At 37.5% G+C, this 14,007-nt stretch overlaps 1 protein-coding gene across 1 annotated transcript; it reads left to right on the top strand.

The window, feature by feature from the left end:
• The first annotated feature begins 394 nt into the window (after nucleotides 1-394).
• On the top strand, nucleotides 395-12,596 carry LOC109767705 (cytochrome P450 87A3). The gene is made up of 9 exons (XM_020326427.2): nucleotides 395-625; nucleotides 760-1,084; nucleotides 1,199-1,348; nucleotides 1,496-1,750; nucleotides 2,297-2,386; nucleotides 4,007-4,085; nucleotides 7,024-7,130; nucleotides 8,769-8,902; nucleotides 12,278-12,596. Exons 1-9 carry the CDS (start codon nucleotides 414-416, stop codon nucleotides 12,366-12,368), a joined length of 1,443 nt encoding a protein of 480 aa, XP_020182016.1. The 5' UTR covers nucleotides 395-413; the 3' UTR covers nucleotides 12,369-12,596.
• Nucleotides 12,597-14,007: the final 1,411 nt, after the last annotated feature.

Below are 14,007 nucleotides of genomic sequence, written 5' to 3' on the forward strand. Positions count from 1 at the left end.
TCAATGACGAGGTGCCTACGGTGATTTCGTAAATTTCAAAATAATATGCCGGCTTAGTCTTTTGGATGTGCTCATAGGGATAGGTTGTGCGTGTGTGCGTTCATAGGGGTGAGTGTATGCGCGTGTATATGAGCGCTTGCGTCTGTACTGTGTTAACAAAATTATCATTACCGACTCCCTCAAAAAAAAATCTTTACCGAACCCCCTAAAAAAGATACTATATGTAAAATATTTTAATTTTCAGAGGTGTAAGATATTTTCAAATATGCCTGCTTCGTTACCTAACTTCAGAGGTGCAGCACAAAGCGGCAATTGTGCTACAATCGCGTCTATATATACGACATGAGGAAGACTATCATAGCATATTGCAAGCAGAGCAGCAAATGGAGGGTAGTGACCGATGGGCTTCGGCCATGCCTGCCTCCGTTCTCCAGGGAGCGGCTGCGGTGTTAGCTTCGTTATTAATCCTTTTGTTATTCAGATGGTACTGCAGTAGCTCAATCACGGGAAAAGGGAGGCTGCCGCCGGGGTCCAGGGGTCTCCCCGTCCTCGGGGAGACCCTCCAGTTCTTCGCCGGGAGCCCATCTCTCCAGCTGCACCCGTTTTTCAAGCGACGCCTTGAAAGGTAATCTTCCCAACAGGATCGCAAAATCGTGACGCAAACAGAGCATGAACCGTATAGCTCCGTTTGCAACTGTTTTAACGGATTACTGGGCAATAAATACTGTGAGTATATGAAACAAATGGTTCAAATTTCAGGTACGGCCCGATTTTCAGGACGAATTTGATCGGTGTAGACCTCATCGTCTCCCTCGACGCGGAGCTGAACAACGTGGTGTTCCAGCAAGACGAGAGGCTCTTCGAGAACTGGTGGCCGGAGTCGGTGATGAGGATCTTCGGCGCCGAGAGCATCATCCCATCCATGGGGTCCTTCCACAAGCACGCCAAGAACCTCATCCTTCGGATCTTCGGCCCCGAGAACCTCAGGCTGGTCCTGCTCCAGGACGTGCAGAGGACCGCTCAGGCGAGCCTGCTCTCCTGGCTTGACCTGCCAAGCGTCGAGCTCAAGGAGGCGACCTCCAGTGTATGCATGTCTCACTCAGTCGATCGATACTGTTTTCAAAGTAAATAAGCAAATTTATTTGTCTGCGTCCCAGCACCAGCAGATCTCACTCTCCCCAACTTTACCCTGTTCCAGATGATATTCAGCGTGACAGCCAAGAGACTCATCAGCTACGACTCCTCAAGCTCAGACGGGAAGCTGTGGAAACAGTTCGATGCGTTCATTCGGGGGCTCCTAGCGTTTCCACTTTACATTCCTGGGACGGCCTTCTACCAGTGTATGCAGGTAAACCTGAATATATGTACGGTTTTAGAATTCTTATTAAAGGCTAATCCACAATTAGCAATAAGCTCCCAGCTACTGTTAGCAACATGTCTGGAGATTCAGAATCAGCTAGCACAGTTGCTAATTCAAAGCTCTGTTCTTTCGCAGGGGCGAAAGGAAGTCATGAAGATACTGCGTAAACTTTTCGATGAAAGGAAAAAGGCGCCTTCTCGACGGGAAAAAGTTGATTTTATTGATCTCTTGATCGACACTATCAAGGAGGACAAGCTTGCAATGAGCGACAATTTTGCACTGAATTTGATCTTCCTGCTGCTCTTCGCTGGCTTCGAGACAACGTCGTCCGGGATAACTGCTGCAATCAAGTTTCTGACGGACAATCCCAAGGCCTTGCAAGAACTAACGGTAAGAAAAGACAGAAGCGCACTTCAATAACACTGGTGCATCGATATTTTAGATTTATATATATAGGGAAAACCCAATATCGGCCAAAAATCGTACCCCCTTCATCTCAGAATCTAAGTCATGCATGTTCTGGCTTTGGTTTGACCAAACTTAAAGAAAAAATGTCCAGCAATTTGTATTGTTGATTGATGTTGATTTTTTTTCTATGAACTTGGTCAAATATAAAAAGGTTGACATATCCTCGTGCTTGTTCACGGCCTTTCTAACATTTGAGTGGGCCTCGCCATCTTTTCTTTTTTCCTTATCTATTAAATCCAAGACGAGATATAAAAGCGAGCCCAACTGGTTTGGTGCAAAAGTATTTTGTATTACAAACTATTACAATATTACTTCTCTTCTAGTAACTTTTATAGGATGTTCCCGATGGGACTTCTAGTAACTTTTGGTAGATGATTTTTCCGTAAATAAGAGATGCATAACTTACACATCTAGGCGGACATCCATCTGTTTAGTTGAAAACTTATGAGATAAAACTGATGCTTGCAGGACGAACATGAGAACATTCGGAAAAGAAGGGCAAGTCCTGATGCTGAAATCACATGGGAGGAATACAAATCCATGAACTTTACATCTTGTGTACGTATAGTGTTTCTGAGATTAATTAGTTCCGTATGGTATGTATGACATACACGCAGCTAGCTTTTTACCTATATTTTATACATGGCACTTGCAAACTTTGCAATATAAATGTGCAGATTAAATATCAAAAAACCCAGCACATTGAAATACCCAGCACATTGATACAAGAATAAGTTGCAATATATTTCAATGAGATGTGATTGTGTGGAATATAGATATTTGTGTTAATAACATGTGCATCAAAATTTAAAATACATATGGACTATTATATTTGATTATGTATAGTTGTAAAATATTTATTCGATATAAGTAGAATATTATATAAAAAATATATTTCCATGCATGGTTGCATGTAGTGGTTGCTCTTTTCTAATGCATGGTTGCATGTTGAGGTGCGCCGTATCTCATCCATAATTATATGGTGATGGGCAAGCTTGCATGCTGTGATAAACAAGTTAGTGAGGATCACTCTCTTAGGTATATAGGACATGGAAAATAATTGAATAGAAATTTGTTTAGAGAATAATAAATAATATATAGATAATGATTGAATATCAGTACCATCAGTTATGTTATTAATTAGGGTCAAACAAGTCCTCCCTATAAATTAATAAACACTCATAAGCAATACTCCCTCCTTCCCAAAATATAAGGCGCAATTTGACTTTTCTGGTCTTCGTTGCACAATTATTGACTGTGATTTTCATGTATTGTATGTCTATAAAGTTAGTATACATACATATGAAATAAAATTGTTTTCCAAGATAAATACAAAAATGCCATTTATACACGTTCAATCCATATAGTTTGATATATATTAGTGGTCAAAGTCGTGCATCAAAGACCGTAAAAGGTCAATCGCGCCTGGAAGGAGGGAGTATGAAAATTGTTTCTTATCCGTATCTTCATCACATACTCTCTCTACCCATGATCTATTACCTAATCCCGTGGTTAGAGTCTTCCAACCATATTATGGTGGCTAATTGTGGTTACCTGCCTTTTCCAATTCGGCATCAGAGAGAGCTATTGGAATATTATAGGGGACAAGCGTAAGTCGTCCTATGTAAAAGAAATATTACATATCCATAAGAAATCAAGCGATGGGAGATAAGATTTCAAATAAATTTCTTTCTTGCTTTGTCGTCCTTGGCATACGGTCTTCCCTTAGATACTGATGTCGTGTCGTATGGGAGTCATGTAATTTGCTCCAATATATCATGTCGAGAGACTTTAGCACATAGGGAGAAAATCACATTTATAATATAATTGTGCTTGTAATTAATATTTATTTTCTTCCCCTAAACTACTCGATGGATGAGAGCAAGCAATTATAAAGAGGTAAATAGTAGTGGTAAAGTATGTATATTTGGGATTAGTAATACCTCATATCTACAAGTAAATGTCAGTTTCCAAATAATCAACGTGCGGTTTTTGGCCGTCGATCTTATATCTAAAGTACACAACAACCCACAATTTTTGTTACGTATAGAAATGGTCCACCACATACATCTGTGATCTATGAATGTCTTAATGACATAAGTTGTTTCTTCTACTACTTGTATTTATCTATTTTATCGATGTCAATTGTCATTTGCTTAATTGTTGTTATGATTGTAGGTCATACATGAGTCATTAAGACTGGCTAATATTGCTCCATTATTATTTAAGAAATCCAAAGAGGATGTTCACATAAAAGGTAACAGTAATTTATTTAAGTATAATCTATAACCATTGTTACTGTATTGGCTGATTTTTACATTCTTATAGTCCCTTTGTTGCATAATGTACTGCCTAGGGGTAGTTACCCCACATATCTCATGTGGTACTATATATACTACTTTATCATTCTAGATATGTTAGTGTACTATATATAAAATAATTCAAAGTGAGTTGCACCAAGTTGGCCCATGATTTTACTATATTTATGAAATACATACATATTTGTACGTAAAGAGAGACATACTTAAAATACAATACATACTACCTAAAAAGTGTATATATACTACCTAAACATTCTTATATACTACATATTAGGTGTACATACTCTCCAATTTGATAGATACTATATACAATATACAAAACTCAAGTGGTGGTAACTACCAGCAATGGTAAACCTAACAATCTTTGACCAAGTTTACGGAGAAAAACATTTACATCTAGAAATAGAATGCCAAACATATATCATCAAATTCATCATAAGATATAGTTTCACATTTTATATATTTGGTACTGTAGATGTAAATAGTTTTTTCTATAAATTTGGTCAAAGTGTGAAAAAATTGACTTTTCAAAAATTCTCTATGCACTACATTATGGAGTGGAGAGAGTATAATAATTTGGGTGTGTGTATCCTTAAATGATGCAAACTGATGTAATAAATCCTTCATTTTCTATAGAAAAACATATACCTACTTATCTAATTTCCCGATTGGGTAGTGGAATACAAATTTGAACCATTTTAGAGTCCTGATTTAGAAGCAAACCTCAAATCAGAATTACAATTACTCATTGCATATAACCATATTTTTATGAAGCTCCATCATATATAAATATTGTGATAACCAAACATTCGGAGTGACATACTGATGGTTCCCCACCCTGTTATGCTGCCCCAAACCATAATAGATGGCCCCACTCTATTTCTTCCCTTGGCGCCTCACTTCTATCTTCGCAAGGGAACTACTTCGTGAGATTTATTTTTTTAAACGCGGTCCCTTAGGGCCTGATTGATTGAAAAGGTAGAAGAGAGTTGGTCAATTAAATAACAGAAACTCAGGTGAGAACTGTTACAACATGCCTAGAAGATAAGGCACCGTCTGATATGGCTACCCGCAAGACCCACACACATCACCGAGGAGAAAACACTATCGATGTTGCCTACCATGTCATCAACATCGCCTCTCCCCGAGCAAGCGACTCCGACTACACCATGGGCAACCTGTCAAGACCCCTCCAAACGAATGTTACATGAGACCATGTCGGCTGCTACCGAACAATCAGACACAAGTGTAGAGGACTAGATAGCTTCGACGTCGTTGATGAGTCCATATTTGAAATATGATATAAATGGATGCAACTCTAAAGTTCATGGTCCATGAAAGAATACATGTTTATTTCCAAAGATAAAAAAATTGAGCTCACTAGCTTCTGTATGCACGAAATTCTAGTTGAAGTATGTCTTTGTTTTGCATAAAGAGGCTCGGGTGCTTCTTAATAGTAAAACAATGAACCAAATAAAGAAAATCATGATATGCAACCTATGTTCTCAATCCTCTTTGGCCGGTTGAGGATATTCGGATTTTGTTTTCACAAAACAATTGTACACTAGTAATGTTTTGTGCAAAATACAATACTTGCAGCTCAGTATAGCTATGATATTATTCACTACTCAGATTATTGCAACACATTGCATGCAAGATATATACTTTCACCTTTTTTTGGAAGTGTATATAATACTATATCATGATAAATGCATGGTTACATTTAAAATGAACTTTATAAAGTGATTGTAAAGAAGACATAGAACAGAGTTTGTGCACTAACTTATTTCACGGTTGAAATGATCTCATATATCATCCCTAAATGTAGACCACAATCCCAATAGAAAAATTAGAGTCACCGAGAACTTTTTTAGAGGACGGCTCGGACAAAACAGAATCGCACATCCATGGAAAAAAGAGCACACACAGTTTGTCGAGCTATGCTACATTTATGAACAAAAATCTAATAAGGAATTCTCTTACGACATTATGGGGTGACTTGGCATTATTTTCTTGGAGTTTATGTGATCCCACATCAAAATTTAGGGAGGGCTAATTAGGGATCAGGGGATCACCTCCATAAGCTGAAATCCGTAAGTTGGAGCATGTAGATCCAGCATTTTTGCAGTTTACCTGTGAATATTTTTTTATGAATAAGTTTGCATGTAGTTAAACCCTATGGAAAGCCTAAATCCGTGTGTGGACTGTATGCTAACTGGGATATTGTGACCTATTTTTGGATGTAGAGCCCTTGTGCCTTGTGTGTGCACCTGGGCTTTATTTCTTTCTTTTAGGTTAATTGGGTTGGGTATGATCCTCTGTTAAAATAAAAGGTGGCGTGGTTGTACCTGGACCGACTAGAGGTTTTTCTAGTAGTACATAGAACTCATCAAGGTGCTGCCTGGGCCACAACCGAATTGGATTTCGATGATAATTATCGGTGTAAGGATTTTCTAACTAGATTTTATAATGTGCCTAAGTTATAGTCGTTCTTTCCTGAAAACAGTACAGGCGCAGAACGCTCACACACACGTACATGCACTCTCATCTATGAACGAACGCACGCACACCCTACTCCTATGAGCACCTTCCAGAGACAAAGCCGGCGAGTCTTCAAATTTACGAAGTCACTACGGGTGTCTCCCTATCGACGAAAATGTTGCCTCCCACAAGAATACTTTGCCTTTACGAGACATCAAAGCATCAAACCTGATGTTTGATCCATGGTGGGCAGGGGTGCCACTGCCCTCATAGCCATCCGACCACAAGTTGGTTATCTATGGCTGTTCATTTCTTGGAGGAGTTATAGCTGTTCTAAGTTGGCTTGTTTTGTTGATTTGACAATATAACCTTTCCATTGTTTTGTCCGTGCAGCTTACACTATCCCAAAAGGATCAAAGGTCATGGTCTGTCCTTCCATTGTTCACCTTAATCCTACTATTTACGAGGACCCCAATGTATTCAACCCTTGGAGGTGGAAGGTTTGTGAACTTCTATGTGAAATTTCTCGCCCTTCCTCTAAATTAAACCACACATAACTAAAGGTGTGGAAATAGAAATGCTAAATACTCGCTAGTTCATGTCAAGATAGTGGTGCATTCTTGTATCACATGCATGTCACCACTTCTTAGGTATATAAAGATAGTGGTGCATCCACAATAGCTTCCTCTTTTTATTTTGTCAAATATGCAATAATAGTTTAAAGCTAGGTAGGATCATCTATATGGGCCTCTAAGATCGACCAGGCAGATATATGTGGGTAGTTTGGAGTGGTTCGACAGAGCGAGATGGGAGGTGGTGTCGCCAATGCTGCAGACTGCCCTAGACTTATTATGGTTAGGGAAGCCACAATGTTTGAAAGCTTGGCCTTAAGGCCTGTGGGGAAAAGTTTAAGGTTAACCTTAAACTTTGTTGAAAAATAAAGTTAACCTTAAGATTACGGGTGACCCTAGGCTTGTTTGCTGCCCATAAGCAATAAAAATGATTACTCTCTCTCTCTCTCTCTCAACCAAATACGTGGGTCCTAGCTGGCAAAAGTGACCTTATATATTGTGGTCATTTCTATAAAATGTGGTTCCACACTTGAGGCAAAGGACGACCTTATACATAGGTGATGCCTTGTGCTCATGATGGACATGCTAGTGAAAATGCACATGGATGTTGCGACAGTGGAACAGACATGGCCATGGTGACAAAAGGTCTGCATTGTGTGGTGGGAGAATGGACATAATGGAGAATGTGGAGGAGGGATAGATGACTTTTGGAGGGAAAGAGCATTTAGGGCACCCGCATCAAAGCATCTATACATTAGACACTAGACTAGATAAAATTTTATGGGGGAAATAGGTTTCTCTCTTTTACCAGCATATTTAGTCACATTCCTTACCAGCACCAATTGATGCTAAGGAGGATAATTAAGCACAATTGAAAAAAGAACTTAGTTTTGTGTTGGATGCTAAGCTTAGCGGTGGTGCTGACCTTTTGTTTTTTCACGTACTCGCATCCGCCTTAGCACTCGTACTAGACAATTTTGCCCAAATTTACTGTCTCATGAATTGTTATCTAGGTACGCATATGCTCTTGGTGATCATGTTGGACATGTCCATGTCAACACTCACTAATGTTACAGTCTGTAGAAGACGTGTTCAGGAATGGCGGCATTGGTAATTAGGGAATGGACATGCCGGTGGTCTTGGAGAGACATAGGACACATGGCTTTAGAAGAAGAAAAATGACATGAAGGTTGAAAAGGAGAATGGCGAACTAACGGAAATATTAATATGGACTTATTATTTACCACTTATAAAAGTTTCTTGTGTACATTTGTAAGACCTTTATGTACCCACTCAGATGAATGTGTTTCCTTCCTTGGGAGATGTGAAGGAGGAGAAAGGGAGTGGGGGAAAGAGAAGTTATGATGCTAGCCCTACTCAAGTTAACTTAAAATTTTCTTTATAAAGAAAAAAACTAGAGCAAAAGAAGCATAAAGATGATAAAGTATCTCACCATTGGTACAATCATAACCAATGAAAGTTCATTTAGTGAAGAATAATTATTTATGCATAATTAATTATTGTGTTTCAGTATAACAAATAGTATTGAGCATTCTATTTATGTAGGAAATCGCCGAGCCACTTGGTGGAGCCTCCAAAGACTTCATGGCCTTCGGAGGAGGTTTGCGATTGTGTGTTGGTGCTGAGTTTGCTAAGATGCAAATGGCTATTTTCCTACATTCCTTAGTTACTAAATACAGGTGCAACTATGAAACAACATGTTGTTTTGTCTTCTATGTTAAGTACTCATTGTTTAATCTTGCAATATGTGATAATTAACTTCATCTCAGACAAAATCGTTTAACTTGTTTGAAAAGGTTTTCACTATAAGCTCCCAATTAAGAGATCAATGACCAATATTGCTTTTCAAGAATTTTACAAGTCATAGGTTTTAACATTTACAATCAAAAAGTTTTGAAAAATATTCATGCATATCACAATAAAATAATGTTTGTTTTCTGAATGAGAAATACTTGCGTTGTATGTACCTACAAAGTTCTGCACTATGATCACAAATAAGGTGCCATGAAGGTAGGAGTTACAAAATGGAATAAATTATGTCCTATACAACATATATTTTGGTACATCTTTATTTTCCACATAGCTACTAGTGAGTTTTGGAAACTTCTTACATACATAATACAATTTATTCGTCTTTAGATAAATCATACAATACTAGCTTTGACATCGACAATAAGCATAACAAAATATTTACTTTTATAAATTAAGAACTTAAGTCAAGCAGTACAACAAACTATGTGACTGCTTAAAATGCAATCTTTGATGTGTGTTACAACATATTGTAGACTATAGAGCATGTTGGTACAAAACATGGAAAACATAATGCATCTGAAGTTTTGCCCCCATAAGACTAAAATAGACCGGAAAACCAATTTTTGCTTCTTAAAAATAATACATATATGATTATATTTCTAATGTTAGGTGACTAGGCTAAACAATCCATAAAAATATTCATTTAAAAGAAATTTCATGAATGCACTTGCATTGTGGTAGAAATTAAGTGTCATAGAGCGTCGACATACAAGAAATCTCCAAGAAAAATTTCTTTCCTTAATGGAATTATTTGGGAGTGCTTGTTTAGGCTGAAGCGGTGTGGTGGCCTTTGTCTTATAAACAAGTTTGTATTTTTTATTTTGATTTTTAGCTTACAAAGCCAAAACACCTATTTATGTGCTTTTAGTTTTGTCATTTTGGCTTACACCATCATGTAATCACAACCAATTTTCTGAAAGACTTCCAATAATCTCACAACGGACAGCCCACAACTACTTTTCCACAACATACAACACATAGCCATTAGGCGCTTTCCAATAGCCGATCCAAACAACTCCTAGCCTCTTCATCATGTAAGCGTGACCAACCAACAAAGAGTGCATTATTTCAGCGGGGGGGGGGGGGGGGGGGGAGCAAATTACTAATAGAACACAACTGCTCACAAAAGTAAAGGCTATAAAAGCATGAAGACTCACTGGGTCAAAGTTGATTGTGTCTTATATAGCGTAATATTTGATATGAATGCCATGCATTAGTAGCAAAGAACTTCCAAAAAATAATCCCAAGCATTTTTGCCCAACATCAACTACTATAATGGTGCTTAAAGATAAACAAGATTAGCCCATCTGAAGATCTTATTAGGATGAAGCATGGTTTTACAATGATTCTATTATTATAATATAAATAACCAAATTGCCCAAAAGGTTGCTACCCCCACACTCATCCCCAACCACCCACCAAAATATGTGAAGTGGCCCATATTTGCCCTCTAACAAGTGCCAAAGCATATACAGAACACTGATAGGGCTAAGTATATTGGAAGTAGTATGTATACGATCCCGGAACAAAGTGTATCATATGGTAGTCAAATGAGAGGTGTTGATAGGTTTCATCTTTACCACACAAGATTTGATTTCCTAGTCATTATGTTTAATCCATCTGAAGATTCTTCTCAGGACGAGGCATGATTTCTTACTATGATTCTATCATTGTTATGAAAATAACCAAAGTGCTCAGCGAGTAGCTACCCCCATCCCCATCCCCGACCACCCACAGCATATGTGAAGTAGCACATGCTTTGCCCTCTAACAAGTGCCAAAGCATACGCACAAGAATGATATGACTGAATATATTGGAAGTAGTGTGTATGGTCCCAAACAAAGTGTGCCATATGATAGTCAAACAAGAGGCGATGGATGGTTTCATCTTTATGACACAAGATTTCTTCCCCTGCCCATTATTTTTAACAGTTTACCATTCATTATAGTTGCCCCCTTGCTGAAGTACCTATGTATTTTTTGGGGGTTTTAATTGGGCTTGCACGATTATTTGTGTGACATCGAACATGTCAATTCATAAGATGTGAATGCATAGAACTAACCAAAGAATTTTCTGTGCTAAGTGAACACCCATAATTAAACATCTTGTTAATTAATTAACTACAAGCAGTCAATTAGGGTCGATTAGGTCCTACAAAACTCACCTTTAGGTGGGGTTGTAGCCACGAGTTGGGCAAAATTTATTCTCAATGTATTTTATTAAGTTGGGTACCGAATGACCAAAAGCTCATCCTACAAAAATATCCTCCCGACTAAAAAATTGTGGCACGCCATTATGTAACTTGAAGTGTCCCATTGGGAGAAAAAGTATTCTCCAATAACCAAAAAGTAGTCTTTTGTAGCTACTATCCTAGCCCAAAATTGGTAGTCCCCACATTGATATAGAACTTTAGACTAATAGTAATTATCTATGTTTTTTTGCAAATAATAAGTTATTGTCCTAGTTCTATAACAAAAAGAGACATTTGATAAAAGACATTTGCTTTTTTACACATCATGGATTGTAAGTCACCCTTGGTCCTTTTGTCTGCAGATAAGATAATATCCCATTTTTAAAGAATGTACTCTATTTTGTGGTAATCTCCTTGCTAGAAAAAGGGACCAGTCAAAATCCAATTTCCTATGGGCCCCTTTTGCTATCACAAAAAGAAGTACCGTGTTCTCCCAAATTGATTTTATATTTTATTTTTAAGTTTCTATAAAGTGTAAGTACCATCCCCACACCCAAAAGGTTGATTGTACATGTCTCTATGTTCCTCTTCCTTGCCAAAGTAATATTGATTTTTTGTTCAAACCAAATAAGACTAAGAATTGCTCAGAAACTCAAAGAATGAGCTTAAGTTCAGAATTACATAGATTGCATAAAAATATATCTTATTCCCGCTGAGGTGAACATTTTCAAGATTTGAAACAAGATGAGATAACAAATCCTCTAGTGTAGCCCAATGTTGAACACGACTTGGCTTGTTGTACTTGCTATGGTTGCATTATCTTTTCGAAGAATATTGTATAGGTATTGTTCCCTAGGTTGTTCATTTAAATAAGTCTTACTATCTATGATGTCCATGATATTTGTGCATTTTCCAGAAACTATTTACATTACATAAAGTTATGTTCAAGCTTTATGAGTGTAGGCACAACCTATTTAGCAAGAACTAGTGCTTTATATGTAAAAGTTTACATCGATAATTTATTCTAAATGTTAACTTATATATAATGTAGGTGGAAAGCTGTTAAGGGGGGTACCATGGTGCTTTCTCCAGGGCTACGTTTTCCTGATGGTTTTCACATCCAGATTGTCCACAAATATTGACAAAATTATTGTTCAACAAAACAATGCTTTGTAGACATGTATAGTTATTACTTAATTATATGTTCATGTATATGTGGGCTTGTAATGTGGTCATTGAACATAAGGTCATCTCGAATAAATTAATATAGCCATATGTAAGAGGCAGATGAGAAAAATGTATAATATGTGTAGGTATGGTCAAAACCATACATTGTACATGTTGTACTATGTTTCCTACATTAGTTACAACATGAAATAGTATTTTTCATACCACTCTACTCACAGATGATGGCCGACAACTCATTTCATCCTATACAATGATACAAAACATTCATTGTTAGCATCACTACAACATAATTATTGTCACAAGTACTCATCCGAAATAGTTTGATAAAAGCTATGAATTATGAAGGAACCATCATCAATAGTTCTCATCATACACTACTAGAAAAAGGCTAATTAGTGGCGCACCTGTTTTTGACAGGTGCGCCATTATTATCATGCCATTAGTAACAAAATAGTAATGGCGCACCAGGCACCTGGTGCGCCATTAGTATCTGACTTAGTAATGGTGCACCACATAGAGGTGCGCCATTACTAACAAAATTTTTTCAGAAATTTTTTTTTCAATTTTTTTTAGTTTTGTTTTCGTTTTTTCTTAATCTCGGGTCACTATGGCTTAATCTCAGGTCAATATGCTTAATCTCAAGTCAAATCGCACTCTGTGGTCAAACTTCCCGGAGGTCAAACTTCCCGGAAGGTCACCCATCCTCACAGTACTCCAGCCCGAGCACGCTTAACTTCGCAGTTCTATCCAACCCCAGCACCAGCTCACTTCACAGGCACTTGTTGATATATCTATCATATCAATCCTATTAAACCTTGTTGATGTCTAGGACTTTGTTCATGTTCATGAGTGTGATGAAATTTTGAAAAAATATTTCAAACTTCCCGGTCATATTACGTATCATATTTGAAAAAAAAATCCAATTTTTTTTGAAACCAATTTTTTTTTCTGTTACTAGTGGGGCACCTAGCAAATGGTGCGCCACTAGTAAGTTTGAATTTTTTTTCATTTTCCCCCCTCTAGATCTTAAAAGCCCTGTATCTTTCATTCTGTTAGGTTTTTGGGGATTTTGAAGACGTTGAACGGGGTTTTTCCGATTCAATTCGTATGTAACTTTTTGAGTAGATGATTTTTCATATAAAAAACTTTTTAATCCGAGTTCGTATGCAAAAGTTATGCCCATTTTACTAAATTCCAGAGAGATTTTGCAAATAAATTCGAAATTCATATTTGTAAATTTTCCCAACAACTAGACCACATATCACATGGGAAACTTATTTTCTTTTATTTTTTTGACATTTCCATCATTTTCTTTTATTTTTTTAAACTAAAAAGGCGGTCCATAGGGGGGTGCATTTAGCACCAGGGTTACTAATGGCGCACATGGTGGACAGTGGGCCATTACTAGTTTTAACTAGTAATGGCGCACTATCCCATGGTGCGCCACTGCTAACAATTTTTTTTAATTTTTTTTCAAAACTACTAATGGCGCACCACACACCAGGTGCGCCATTAGTAATATGTCAATAATGGTGCACCTATATCTGGTGTGCCACTGCTATATAGCAGTGGCGCACCACATACATGGTGCGC

The sequence above is a fragment of the Aegilops tauschii genome, chromosome 5 (assembly GCF_002575655.3).
Source record: "Aegilops tauschii subsp. strangulata cultivar AL8/78 chromosome 5, Aet v6.0, whole genome shotgun sequence".
NCBI lineage: Eukaryota > Viridiplantae > Streptophyta > Magnoliopsida > Poales > Poaceae > Aegilops > Aegilops tauschii.